This window comes from Triticum urartu, chromosome 4 (assembly GCF_003073215.2).
Source record: "Triticum urartu cultivar G1812 chromosome 4, Tu2.1, whole genome shotgun sequence".
Lineage (NCBI taxonomy): Eukaryota > Viridiplantae > Streptophyta > Magnoliopsida > Poales > Poaceae > Triticum > Triticum urartu.
The window spans coordinates 267,442,078-267,457,112 of NC_053025.1; the positions used below are offsets into that span (position 1 = coordinate 267,442,078).

The 15,035-nt window shown below is 47.6% G+C and overlaps 1 protein-coding gene across 1 annotated transcript; it reads left to right on the top strand.

Annotated features, from left to right (window-relative positions):
* Positions 1 to 12,419: 12,419 nt before the first annotated feature.
* On the top strand, positions 12,420 to 13,765 carry LOC125553804. Its single transcript, XM_048717498.1, has 2 exons — positions 12,420 to 13,128; positions 13,204 to 13,765. The coding sequence occupies exons 1-2, from the start codon at positions 12,824 to 12,826 to the stop codon at positions 13,511 to 13,513; spliced, it is 615 nt and encodes a 204-aa protein (XP_048573455.1). The 5' UTR covers positions 12,420 to 12,823; the 3' UTR covers positions 13,514 to 13,765.
* Positions 13,766 to 15,035: the final 1,270 nt, after the last annotated feature.

Below are 15,035 nucleotides of genomic sequence, written 5' to 3' on the forward strand. Positions count from 1 at the left end.
GCTCTAAGGCTGTGCGTTGGTATTATATCTGCCGTGCTATGAATTTTGCAGGGTCCATTGAGCCATCCCTCCAGTACGGTTCCTTGCCCTGTAGAGGGTTTTTGCTTTTTGGTAGTTAACCCGGGTGTATTGTGATAATGCACCCTTTTATTTTGGACTGGGTTTGTGTTCAGGGCCGGATTATCCCAAAGGTTTCTTTCGGTTTTCCAGGCACTTTCCATCGCACAGTACTTTTGTACTATGTATGCCAAGTCAGCAAAGCGTGTTATCTCACAACAATTTATGGCGTTAAGGATTCCCTTATCCGTGCAATTATTGCAGAAAAATAAGATTGCTTCTTCCTCGCGACTGTCCTTAACCTTGTTCATCGCAAGGAGGAATCTGGCCCAGTAATGATGTACTGTTTCCTGGGGCTCTTGCCTGATATGGGAAAGGTCGCTTGTATTTGGGTGGGTGGGTGGAATTGAATCCAAACCCCTACCCGATCTGGGATCCAGGGGCCGAGGAGTTTCCAATTTTGGAAGTTCTGGTTCTGAGATGTTACCCGCTAATCCTGGTCCGTTGTCTGACTCTAAGTTCAGGGATTGGATGTTGTCCTCCTGCGAACGAGCATCCGGCTCGGGGAGCTCGGAAATTCGGACATAGTTGGTCCTCAGGATAGAGGAAAGGTCGCCGCATTGTTCCTCCACCACTGCAATATGATGGGTGACCGGTGGAGAGTTAATCTCCCTTTGATCGGGTTTAAGCCCAATCCGATCATAGTCCGTAGTGACTCCCAAGGCGGCGATGCGATCCAAGAGCTCGTTTAAGGAGGAGAGCTCCATTGGATCCATTTGTTCGGCGAGTGCCGATTTGACGTGGAGGCTGCTTTCGATGACCCGAGAATTCATCGTCGGTGCGGCGGCCGTACAGGCGGTCATGATGAACCCGCCTAGCCGGAGAGTTTGGCCGACAGCCAAAGCTCCCCCAACAGTAGTACCATCTTTAAAGACGAGACGAGACATCCTTCCTTCTGGAAACGGCACAGAGGAACTCTCAATGAAAGCACCAATGTCGGTGTCAAAACCGGCGGATCTCGGGTAGGGGGTCCCGAACTGTGCGTCTAAGGCGGATGGTAACAGGAGGCAGGGGACACAATGTTTTACCCAGGTTCGGGCCCTCTTAATGGAGGTAAAACCCTACGTCCTTCTTGATTAATATTGATGATATGGGTAATACAAGAGTAGATCTGCCACGAGATCGGAGAGGCTAAACCCTAGAAGCTAGCCTATGGTATGATTGTATGTTGTCCCACGGACTAAAACCCTTCGGTTTATATAGACACCGGAGGGGCTAGGGTTACACGAGGTCGGTTACAAAGGAGGAGATATACATATCCGTATTGCCTAGCTTGGCTTCCACGCCAAGTAGAGTCCCATCCGGGCACGAGATGAAGTCTTCAATCCTGTATCTTCATAGTCTAATAGTCCGGCCAATGGATATAGTCCGGCTGTCCGGAGACCCCCTAATACAGGACTCCCTCAAGGGGGAGGAGTGTGCGAGTATGAGACCGATGAAAAGAGGGGCGGGAGTGTGCACCTACGTGGAACCGTATTGGACATAGGGGGGCATGGACGGTGAGAAGAGAAGAGGGGAAGTATGTGTTTGTGGTAGGCACACTTGGCTAGAGAGGTATATCGACCGGTGTGTGCCGGAAAGAAGGAGCCGAGGGGCCTACACACACTGCGGTTGAATGACCTAAAGAGAAATAACGAACGTGCGCGATGGACGGGACGCTAAGGGAGGGTTAGAGGGGGCGGGCGTGTGCATGCATGATAGAAAGTTAGCGCTAGCAAGCTACAAAGAGAAGAGGACCGTGAAGGTGTAAAAGACGAACAAAGATCATAATTCATTATAAAGAAGTGGATACGGATACTTGAAGAAGATATCATAATGTAGAACATTGATTATAATTTGGGCTAATGTGTGGCTTTTGCAGCTCAGGGCTAAATACTTGTCATAATGTAGGGGGCGGGGCACTATACTTTGTGTGATGAACACGGTGTACGTATGGAACATGGTTTAGATTATGAATATATAGGTAGTACATCAAATGTACTATTATTTGGAATCAACATCAAGTCTATTCAAAAAATTGAATTCGTGTTCATATAGTACACATAGTTCATATCAATCTCTATAGTAATCATGTGGTGTGTTGTTAAGGTAATACACGGATGATGGTTGAAGTTGGCAACAATCATGATTGTAGATTCTTATTGAAATAGAGAAACGAATTCAAATTTAGTTCGAATTGCAACGGTAGTATAGACATTTGGAATGCACTAAAATGTTGGTATGAGTAGGTTACATGCATTATATAGCCAGCGAAAAAATTTAATTGGACATAACATGGATTTGTACTCGGTTTTGAATAGCATTTGTATAGTAAAATGGGACAAGACTCTCTCTTTTTGTGTGGTGTGAATAGTTTTATTTTTTTCGTTTTTTTTAGGGAAGTGCAAATTGATTTGGTACATACAAGTACAATAATACACGTTAAGCTTGTCCCTAAAATTCAACCCGCGCCTTGTTATATACCAAAAATTCAGATATCGTGCTCCCAAAACTCGCGCCTTCACAACCCGCGCCTTGCTATCCCGAAATTACAACGCACGCAAAAACTCCCTCCAGCTGCCAAATCCCGACACGCGAAATCCCCCTTCTAACCCTGAGTCGAAAGGGCCGCTAGTTCAAATCTGTGGGGGTACTTTTGTAACACTCCCTACATTTTGGACAAGCGCATCCCTAAGTCATGGTTCCCCCTCCCATCGCCTCCTTTTCGCCATTCGAGATCCCAGGCCACCATAACCTCTCCACTCCAGCCACGAAACCCCACCCTCCTCCATCCACCACCTCACCACTGCCCAGCCGGAGCCTCTTCCCCGACGATGTCGTCCACCGCAACAGCTCGACGTCCCTCATCCACCTCCCCGGATGAGGATCCGTCGTCCATCTCGTCGTCCCGCTGGTTCAACCGCCCTGTCCTCCACCTCCAAGGAGCTGCTCCGACGATCGCCTCGTCTATCATGGCTGCTCCATCCCCACAGCGTCGCCTTAACCTGCTCCACTGGAACCGCAGCATCCCCGCAACTCCTCGGACGAAGCCGAGTCCTACTCGGCGCCACCAAAGGGGTTGTACACTCATCGCATCGCACCTTCTCCTTAACTCGACCTCCTGGCGCCGACGGTGCTCAATCCCGCACCCCCATGGAGCGGCTACCTCGAAGCCGGCACCATGGGCGACATCTCCACGGCAGCTCTCCCCCAGTGCGAGGCCCCTTCCGCGGCAGGGTCCATACCAGCCGGATCTGCTGCTGCTGCTGCTCCGGCTCTTGCTCACTCGCTCGCGCTACGGCTGCTACTCTCCCCCTAGCTCGTTCTGCTGCTCTGCTCCGATTTAGCTACACTTCAGCCGACTGAATCGACTTTGGGTCAGTCGATTTCCAGGGGGTGGGAGGGCTCACCGGAGTTAAGGAAGAACCACCCACAGTGGGGAGGGGGGCTCAACGGAGAGGTACCCCACTATCTATCTTAGTGTTCAGGGTGGGGGTGGTGGTCGCCGACGGTGGGGGGTCGCAGTGGTGAGGCGGTTGCGTGGGGATTGCTGGAGAAAAAGCTCGGCGCGGGGGTGGCTAGAGCGCTAGCCGGGGCGGCGGCGGACCAGTGGTGGGGAGTTGTTTCAGGGCAGCGCGGGGGCCGGCGGTTCGGCCGGTGGGGGCTGGCGGTTCAGGAGGGTGCAGGTTGAAGATGAATGGCAGGCCCTCCCTAAACTACATGTGAAGTGCCTCTCTGCCACCATTGCGTTCAGTTTCGACAGTAACATTCATATTCCATAGTAAATTTCAGTTCCGACAGTTAAGTTCAGAGCCAACAGTTTTTACCTCATCTGTTGTAGTCAGGTGGTTTTTGGTGGTAATGTATTTTACATCATCTATAGGAGATGCTATTAGAATCCCACTTGAGATTAATGATGTCTGTCTTGTGCTGCTTCAGCCTCGACGTCTTACGGCTCACCGGAGCTGCTCCAATGACGGAACGATTCATCACAACAGAGCAGTGCCCTGGATGCCATCTACAGGTTCCTCAGATCTTCCTCCACACCTCCGATAGCCACCTCTGCGTCAACTTCTTCACCGACCAACCCAATGATGTTGAGGTCAACACGGCTACGGCAAAGAGGTTGTACACTTGTTGCATCACTTATTGCTTGATATGTCTGCAACGTATCCATAATTTTTGATTTTTTCCATGCTATTATACTATCAACCTTGGATGTTTTATATGCATTTATATGCTATTTTATATGATTTTTGGGACTAACCTATTAACCTAGAGCCCAGTGCCAGTTTCTGTTTTTTCCTTGTTTTAGAGTATCACAGAAAAGGAAAATCAAACGGAGTCCAATTGACCTAAAACTTCACGGAACTTATTTTTGGACCAGAAGAAGCCCACGCAGTATCGGAGTTGTACCAGGAGAGTCCCAGGCTGCCCATGAGGGTGGGGAGCACGCCCACGGGGATCAGAGTTGTACCAGGAGAGTCCCAGTCTGCCCATGAGGGTGGGGAGCGCGCCCACCCCCGTGGGCGTGCCCCCTGCCTCGTGGACAGCCCGGAGGTCCACCGACGTACTTCTTCCTCCCATATATACTCATATACCCTAAAAACTTCGGGGAGCACAATAGATAGGGAGTTCCGCCGCCAGAAGCCTCCGTAGCCACCAAAAACAAATCTAGACCCATTCCGGCATCCTGCCGGAGGGGGAATCCCTCTCTGGTGGCCATCTTCATCATCTCGGTGCTCTCCATGACGAGGAGGGAGTAGTTCTCCCTCAGGGTTGAGGGTATGTACCAGTAGCTATGTGTTTGATCTCTCTCTCTCGTGTTCTTGAGGTGCTACGATCTTGATGTATCGCGAGCTTTGCTATTATAGTTGGATCTTATGATGTTTCTCCCCCTCTACTCTCTTGTAATGGATTGAGTTTTCCCTTTGAAGTTATCTTATCGGATTGAGTCTTTAAGGATTTGAGAACACTTGATGTATGTCTTGCGTGGGATACCTGTGGTGACAATGGGGTATTCTATGATCCACTTGATGTATGTTTTGGTGATCAACTTGCAGGTTCCATGACCTTGGGAATCTATGCATAGGGGTTGGCACACGTTTTCGTCTTGACTCTCCAGTAGAAACTTTGGGCACTCTTTGAGGTTCTATGTGTTGGTTGAATAGATGAATCTGAGATTGTGTGGTGCATATCATATAATCATACCCACGGATACTTGAGGTGACATTGGAGTACCTAAGTGACATTAGGGTTTTGGTTGATTTGTGTCTTAAGGTCTTATTCTAGTACGAACTCTAGGGCTGTTTATGACACTTATAGGAATAGCCCAACGGATTGATTGGAAAGAATAACTTTGAGCTGGTTTCGTACCCTACCACAATCTCTTCATTTGTTCTCCGCTATTAGTGGCTTTGGAGTGACTCTTGTTGCATGTTGAGGGATAGTTATATGATCCAATTATGTTATTATTGTTGAGAGGATTTGCACTAGTGAAAGTATGAACCCTAGGCCTTGTTTCAACGCATTGCAATACCGTTTGTGCTCACTTTTATCATTAGTTACCTTGCTATTTTTATATTTTCAGATTACAAAAACCTTTATCTACCATCCATATACCACTTGTATCACCATCTCTTCGCCGAACTAGTGCACCTATACAATTTACCATTGTATTGGGTGTGTTGGGGACATAAGAGACTCTTTGCTATTTGGTTGCAGGGTTGCTTGAGAGAGACCATCTTCATCCTATGCCGCCTACGGATTGATAAACCTTAGGTCATCCACTTGAGGGAAATTTTCTACTGTCCTACAAACCTCTGCACTTGGAGGCCCAACAACGTCTACAAGAAGAAGGTTGTGTAGTAGACATCAAGCTCTTTTCTGGCGCCGTTGCCGGGGAGGTTAGCGCTTGAGGGTATATCTTTAGATCTTGCAATTGAGTCTTTTAGTTTCTTGTTTTATCACTAGTTTAGTTTATAAAAGAAAATTACAAAAAAATACATGTCCACCATATGTTTGTTTGATGCTTTTATTATGTACTACTTGGCAATAGAAGACTTGGTAGTTTAATCATGTCCACCATATTGATGAATTGGTTCACCGAAATGAGTTTCATATACTAGTGCATGCTAAACCTGTTAAGTGTTTGCTTGTTTCTTCTTTTAGTATGCTGACAGAATATTGGGGAAGAGTGCCTTATTAAGGAATGGTAAAGGAAGTAATGTAGATAAGGTTCAGGATAGTAAGACATCCTTGTTGGTCTCCAACAAAGCTGATAAAATAGCTAAGGAAAACTATCTTGAAGACAGTGAGATAACCCCAAAGTCATGTCTTGGTTTAGTGTTCGAGTTACTGACCACTACCGCTTGCACAAGCTATTCAAACTCACTATCTGAATCAGTTCGGTTTCTTGAGTCTCAACTACAAGCTGAAAAACATCGATCAACTGTGATGCGACAAGAAGCGAAGGACTGCAGAAGTCCTTGGAGCATTCAGATGCATACTTTTTGGTGCAACAACAAGCATTGGAGGATTTTAGCACCAAACTGGACAAAGCTAATAAGATTTCTAAGCTTATTGCCAGCATGGTGGATACCCAGGATAACATTTCTTGAGCTCTTCTGAAGTTGTTTCAGTTATGGACTTGTTTTCCTGCCGCGTTTGTTTGCACTAGTGGCCAATTTAGATGGCCAGTGTATGTAATATGCTGCTTTGTTCCCTATATTTGCATTGGCGGCGAACTTTGATGCCCAGTGGATGTAATATGTGTAATAGCCGTAATAGCCTAGTGTTAGTTACTTGCTTATTTATTTCCTTATTGTCTTGTTTAGTTGTTTGCTTGTAGTCACTATAGTTTTCCGCGTTTTTCTAGTGGCCACAATAACCATGGCAACACACGGACTGTTGTGACCATGGTCCTGCTACCTGCGTAGTGACCATGGCCCCACGGGCTGTACGATCCATGGGCCTTCCACGGGCCGTAGGATCCATGGGCCTTCTACGGGCCGTAGGATCCATGGGCCTTCTACGGGCCATCTCAACTATGGGCCTTCTATGGGTCGTATAATCATTTCACCAAACATGGGCTATACTATTCATGGACCAATGACAGACCGCAAAATGGGTCGTAAACGGGCTAGAGTGGAAATCGTCTATTTTATGGCCCGACCATAATGGGCCATTAATAGGCCATAATTGATGATGCTATGAAAACAGCCCAACATGTTAATGGGCCACAAGCAGGCCGACTATAACCACGGGCTAAATTTGGCCCATAAGCTAAACAGGCCAGTAATGGACTGTAAGTAATTGAATTCTGGAAATGAGCCCAAGAACAAATGGGCCCTTAGAAGGCCAAAAGTTAACACGGGCTGGAAACGGCCGACGGACTAATGGGCCGTTAATGGGTATAAAGCGATACACTGTTCACTACGGGGCAGCTTCACCACGGGCCGTTAATGGGCCAAGATTTACGAAGTACCTCATATGGGCAGAAAGACGTCATAGGCCGGAAGTTACAACGGGCTGTAATCATACTGGATGGCCCAGATGACGCTACCGGGCCTAATTCGGGTAAGCCGTAATGGGTCGTGACCTAGTGGGATGTGTACGGTCTATATGGTAACAGGGCGTTAACAGGCTTTCCGTGGGCTGGCCCGCTGCCTCTTTGACCAAGTCAAATGGGCCGGCCTTTTCACCGGAATGTGTCTATGTTGGGTCGTGCCACGTGTCGACGAATCATATGCGTCTCCTGTCCAGTGAGTGGATGATATTTGTCCCAATGGTGAGCCAACACGTGTTTCCTTCGGCCAATAAGAATTTTACACGAGGAAAGTCCCCATTGGTTTGGGCTGTTAACAGGTTATCAGATCCAAATCCAGACCCGATAGCTTAACGGCGACCCGTTACGATGGATGCCACGTGTCGGTCACCCTTGACGAAAGCACTTCCATGAAGCGCCATTTATCGTCATGGAAGTGGACACTTCCGTGATGATAATTTTGTTGATGTCATGGAACACTTCTACGACAGCACAGGTATGACTATCTTGATTCTAGCATAAAATCGTCATGGATGTACATGCATGATAGAAAACGTGACCTACTGTGACAAACACGTATCATCATGAAAGTGTATTTTTTTGTAGTGACTTGTTCCAAAATGACTTTGTTGATTGTTAATGTGTGCGCCTTCACAAATCGAACAGAAAAATTACCACAGCATGTTGGTGCCATGTCATGACACCATGCCAAGTTTCACGATTTTCAGGTGTGTTTTGGATTTACGGGAATTAAAAAACCAAGTTTCTCAATCTTTCCGGTCGAGCCACGACGCCCAGATGTTTGAATTTCATTCCCATCTCTTGCATGGGACCTAGAAATTCACCCAAGGACACACATGTGATTTTTCAACCAACTTTGGTGCACTGGAGCATGTGCTTGTAGTTCAAATTTTAATTATGCACATTAAATTCCCAGAAACTCAATTAATGTATAAAAAAGGCCAAACAAACCCCGAAAAATTCCAAAATTAAACACAACACTCCTATTGTTCTATGTTGACACTAGAATTTTTTTGAAAGCAATAAGAGGCAATGGATACCGTTCCGTCCCCAAAGGTGGCATGTTCCCTACTGAAACCATCACACTTGTTGTGAGAAGCTCTGGTTTGTGAGAAGCTTATACCCAAACCTGCCCCAAATGGAACAAAATTTTTACCATGGCATGTTGAAGCCGCTCCATGATAGCATGCCAAGTTTCATTAATTTCGGACGAGTTTTGGATTTACTAGAATTTAAAAACCAGGTATCTCAATGGTTTGCCGGCAATCAACAGTGCCCTGGTGTTTGGATTTCATTCCCATCTCTTGCATGGGATCTAGAAATTCACCCAAGGACACACATGTACTTTTTCAACCAACTTTGGTGCACTAGAGCATGTGCTTGTAGTTCAAATTTGAATTATGCACATTAAATGCCCAGTAACTCAATTAATGTATAAAAAAGGCCAAACGAACCCCAAAAATTCCAAAATTAAATACAACACTCCTGTAGTTCTCTGTTGACATTAGAAAAAAATGAAAGCAATAAGAGGCAACGGATATCGTTCCGTCCCCAAAGGTGGCACGTTCCCTACCGAAACCATCACGCTTGTTGTGAGAAGCTCTGGTTTGTGAGAAGCTTATACCCAAACCTGCGCCGAATGGGACAAAACTTTTACCACGGCATGTTGATGCCGCTCCATGATAGCATGCCAAGTTTCATGAATTTTAGACGAGTTTTCGATTTACTCGAATTTAAAAACCAGGTATCTCAATGTTTTGCCAGCAATCAACAGTGCCCTGGTGTTTGAATTTCATTCGCATCTCTTGCATGGGACCTAGAAATCACCCAAGGCCACACATGTGATTTTTCAACCAACTTTGGTGCACTGGAGCATGTGCTTGTAGTTCAAATTTTAATTATGCACATTAAATGCCCAGAAACTCAATTAATGTATAAAAAGGCCAAACAAACCCCGAAAAATTCCAAAATTAAACACAACACTCCTGTTGTTCTATGTTGACACTAGAATTTTTTTGAAAGCAATAAGAGGCAACGGATATAGTTTCGTCCCCAAAGGTGGCACATTCCCTACCGAAACCATCACGCTTGTTGTGAGAAGCTTATACCCAAACCTGCCCCAAAATGGGACAAAATTTTTACCACGGCATGTTGATGCCGCTCCATGATAGCATGCCAAGTTTCATGAATTTCTGACGAGTTTTGGATTTACTAGAATTTAAAAACCAGGCATCTCAACGTTTTGCCGACAATCAATAGTGCCCTGGTGTTTGAAATTCATTCCCTTTTCTTGCATGGGACCTAGAAATTCACCCAAGGACACACATGTGATTTTTCAACCAACTTTGGTGCACTGGAGCATGTGCTTGTAGTTCAAATTTGAATTATGCACATTAAATGCCTAGAAACTCAATTAATATATAAAATGTCCAAATGAACCCCTAAAAATTCCAAAACTTTACACAACACTCCTGTTGTTCTATGTTGGCACTAGAAAATTTTTGAAAGCAATAAAGGCAACGGATATTGTTTCGTCCTCGAAGGTGGCATGTTCTGTACTGAAACCATCATGCTTGTTGTGAGAAGCTTATACCAAAACCTGTCCCCAAATGGGACAAAAAAATTATGCCGCTCCATGATACCATGCCAAGTTTCATGAATTTCAGACGAGTTTTGGATTTACTAGAATTTTAAAACCAGGTATCTCAACGTCTTGCCGACAATCAATAGTGCCCTGGTGTTTGAAATTCATTCCTATTTCTTGCATGGGACCTAAGCATGCACCCAAGGACACATATTTGATTTTTCAACCAATTTATATGCAATGGAGCATGTGCGTGTAGTTTAATTTTGAATTGTGCACCTGAAATGGCTAGAAAACCAGTTTAATGTATAAATGTCCAAACGAACCCTGAATAATTCTAATTCTTTTACGACACACATATAGTTGCATGTTCACTGCAAATGAAAAAGGTCTAGCAATTCAAACACCATCCATTGCCGCTGTGACCCCATTATCTAATTCAAATCAAGATGAAAAATCAAGTAGATCCCACACAGCTTATTATCACCAACCATGTGAGATGTAGTACAAAATATCCTGGAGCACCGTCGGTGTATAGTATGCCTATGGCTTACACGAGAAGGTGTGTCGGCTACAGTCCACAGCCGGCGTGTCAAGCACACTAGCTCACTCCCCAAATACTCCTGCCTCTGCATCCCTCGCAATCTCGAAAATATTACTGCCTCATAATCTCGAAAATAACTACCGCATGGAAGGTTTTAATGTTTGATAGCACATGGTTAGTATGTGCGGACCGTGTGCGATGTCTATTACTCCCGCTCTACTTTAGTCCCTTGATTCAAATTTTCAGTAGCCCCGGCATTTTACTCCCGCCTTTGCATCCCTCGCAATCTCAAAAATATCTACTCTCCCTTGATCCAAATTTTCAGTAGCCCCGCCTTGTTACTCCTACCTAGTAAAATTTTCAGTTGCCGTAGTATTTCCTCAAACACCACCTTGCCCCGCCCCCCTCCACACACACCACACACTTCCCAAAACCTCCGCTCACACAGACACACACAACCCTCGAAACCATTGGTAGGTCGCCGCCATCGCCGGCGCCTCCATCCTCAACCTCTGCTATGTGTCGGGGAGCTCGAGGAGCCAATTGCCAAAAAGAGGTTTATCACGGCCTTTTTGCCCGACGCCGGCAAGGTGGCCGCCGAGGTGTCGCCGTCGTCCTCCGCGGGCTCGATCCGCCATCGCCAGTCCCCCGATCCGCCCGCCGCCGCGCCCCTACGTCGGTTATAGGACTTTCCCGTCCTCCCTCGGACCTAGCAGACGACGAGGTCCAACCTCAGGGTGCGGCAGCGGCGGTGGGGGACGTGGGTCGCTGAGATTACAGATCGGGAGACCCACACCCGCCGGTGGCTCGGTAGCTTCCACATGACCAAGCTCGCGGCCATGGAGTTTGACCGCTGGCAGGTCCTCTACCACGGCGTAGCGGCTAGGCTCAATTTCCCCTTCGGCACACGTCCGATGAACCTCGTTCCGCCGGAGCCAGGGTGGTGAGCTCGGCTATGGCGCGAGAGGACCACGAGGCATGGGAGCGCCTCGAGGCCGAGGCTGCCGACGAGGCCTACATGCAAGACCTCCGCCAGCAGCATCCGGAGCTCGTGGAGGCGGAGCGGGCGATCTTTGCTGGCCCGGAGGGCGGCGAGGTTATCGCACTCTCCTCCAATGACGAGGTCGAAGGCGGCGGCGACGGCGGCACGGAGGGCATCGAGGTGGGCCCCGAGGACGAGGAGATCGACGTTGATGAGTGGAGGAGTGCCTTCCCCAACGACCCCGATGACGGCACTGGCCCGGACCTAGCTCGCGGCACACCGTACATGACGAGGAAGGATTGGCTCGACCTCTACTTCGACCGAAAGTAGTTTAGCTTAGTTTAAATTTATGGTTTATGTTCGGTTATGCAAAACTATCTATGTTTATGTTTGAATGCATGCTACTTTCAGTTGAACCTGCTTTGAACTTGATCAAATTGAAGCTTATAATGTTAAGTTTAGGGGATCGACTAGAAAAGGCCAACAATTGCTGGAGTATATATATATAGAATGGGTCTATTATATTAACACCCCTTAAAAGTCTTATTCTGCTAACACCTAACCTTATTCTGCTAACACTTCGATCGCGAAAATTCATCAGTACGAATCCACCCCGAGCTGCACCAAACAAAATAAAACTCCCAGGTCCCAGCCCACCACCGCACGACCACAACCCATCCCCACCAACCCCGGTCCACTCCACCTTCCTCCTCCTGCCCCCGATCAGCTCCATCTTCCTCCTCCTACCCCTGAGCCGCCCCACACCACCAACCACCGCCGGATCCCCACCCCACCACGCGTCGCCAGAGCCACGCCATACCACGCGCCGCCTCCTCCCCCGCAGCACCGCCTCCCTCCCCTGTCGCGCTGCCCCCTCGCCAGCAGCGCCACCCCCTCCCCTGCAGCTCGGCCTCCCTCCCGCTGCGAACCACTGCCACCGCGAGGCCAGCCATCGCCGGATCCAGACAAACTACGGCCCCCACACAGCCCACCATTGCCGGCCCGGAGCCCGCAAGGCCTCGCGCGAGCCGCCTCCTCTCCCTCCATCGCATGGGGCCGCCCTGCCTTTTCCTCCTCCCTGGTTCAGATCGTGCCATGGAGAACTCTCTCCTCCTCGCTGTGGTCTCCGGCAAGGGCGTCATCCGTGGTGCTCGGGTGCCGCCCCACCCCTATGCAGCTCGGTCGCCACCCCCTGTGCAGCTCGGTCGCGGCTCCCATGCAGCTCAGTTGTGTCCGTCTCTCCTTTCCCCTCACCCACGCCGAGCGGTGGCGGAGGAGCGTTCTCATGGCAAGGGGAGGTGCGGACGCACGGGGCTCCATCGGCAGCATCTGCAGTTCACTCCATGCGAGATGAGGTGCTCCTCCTCGTGGCCGAACAGTTCAGAAAGAAGGATTGTGCCTCACAATATGCAGGTGTTGTGGTCGTGCAGCTTGGAAATGCTCGCGATGCCGTTCAGAGCTTGTGCGCGTGCGGTACAGCGAGCGCCATCTCTTCCCATTGGTCGGTGGACCATGGCCGTGCAGCTCGGAGATGCTCGCCATGTGGTTCGGGACTTGTGTGTGTGCAGTCAGGAGAGCGCCATCTCCATCTCTTCCCTGTGTGGTCCGTCGACCATGGTTGTGCAGCTCGGAGACGCTCGTCGTTCGGTTCAGGGCTCATGCGTGTGCAGTCTGGCGAGGGCCATCTCTTCCCTTGTAGTCTGTCGACCATATCATGCAGTTTGGGGACCCTGGCCATGAGGTTCAGGCTCGTCCGCGTGCACTCAGACGGGCGTCCAAGCACTCCAATGAGTGTCTGTGCGCATCAACGCCTCTACCACAACATTCAGAAAAAAGAGGATTCCCCTAGTGTAGAAAATGGATAGCTCTGGAATCTACTCCTCACAATGGTTATATGCTGCTTTCAACTTCTCTGTGTAGTGAGTTGTATTTTGTGTGTGGATGATTGTAACATGCAGACAGAAGAAAAGAAAGGGATGCAATTTTGTTACACTTCATCGTGGGTTATTGCTCAGTTTGTAAAGTCTTTCATTGTAAAAGCAGTGCGCTCGGTGAACCAAAGAAGTGCATTTTTTCAAAGTATTGTAGTTCATTTTTAAAAAATCAGTGTGGTTCACTATGAATTTAAAAAAAATCAGTACGCTTGAATCCAAAAATCCTTTATACTTTTTAAAAATACAATAAGAAAAAACCATGCAACTCGCTTCGATTTATGTTGTGGTTCAATTCTTCCAAAAATTAAAAAGCACACGTGTGTAAAAAAAGCAACAAATGCATCCGGAGTTGCAGCGCACTTTGTCGTCGCGTGTGGTTCACTACACTCGGCCCAGTAGTTTAGATGAAACTACAAAATAAAATGTTAGAAAAATATATTAAAAATAATGAATGGATATGTATGTTTTGAAGCTCACTTTGTTCTCTCACGAAATTCGCCACAAAACTCCTTTGTGGTTCACTTGGTGATCCGAAACAAAAACACCTCGGAAAGAAGCTCACTTCTCATTACATGTGGTTCACTTGCTCAGTCCATGCGGTCCACTCACCCGGTCTACGCACGTAAAAAATTGTGAGTTTGGAAAAAAAACTCACGCGCTCATTTTCGGTAGTGTCGCGGCCCATTTATGGTAGTCTCGAGGTTCACTTATCGATAGTGTTGCGGTTCACCAACGCTCGACATGAAGTGTACTCCACCTCGTTTTGAAAATTTTACGTCCCACAAAAAAGAAATCATGCAGTGCACCTGTCTGTCCGATGAAGTGCGGTTTTTTGTCTGTAGCAGTGCATTCCACCTCGTTTGGGAAAATTTACGTCCCACAAGAAAAATCATGTAGTGCACTTGTCTGTCCAATGAAGTGTGGTTCTTAGTCCAGATAAGTGTGGTTTTCTGTCTGATGCAGTACGGCACGTTTAAGGTAGTCTCGACATGAAGTGCACTCCACCTCGTTTAGGAAAAATTTACGTCCCATAAAAAAGAAATCGTGCAGTGCACTTGTTTGTCTGATGAAGTGCGGTTTTTAGTCTAAAAGAAGTGCGGTTTTCTGTCTGATGCAGTACATACGACGATTTTGGTGTCGCGAAAAAGCAGAGTGCCCGCATTTCGTTAAAATCAAAATTGCTCCTAAACCATAAGGAATCGGAAAGAGTGTTCTACATGAAAAAGTTGCGCCTCATTGATATCTTTCCAACGGCGTATAATTTGAATCATTCTGACCAACGGTTTGTAAAAATTTCATGAAAAACGGTCACTGCCTCTCGTCGCCAG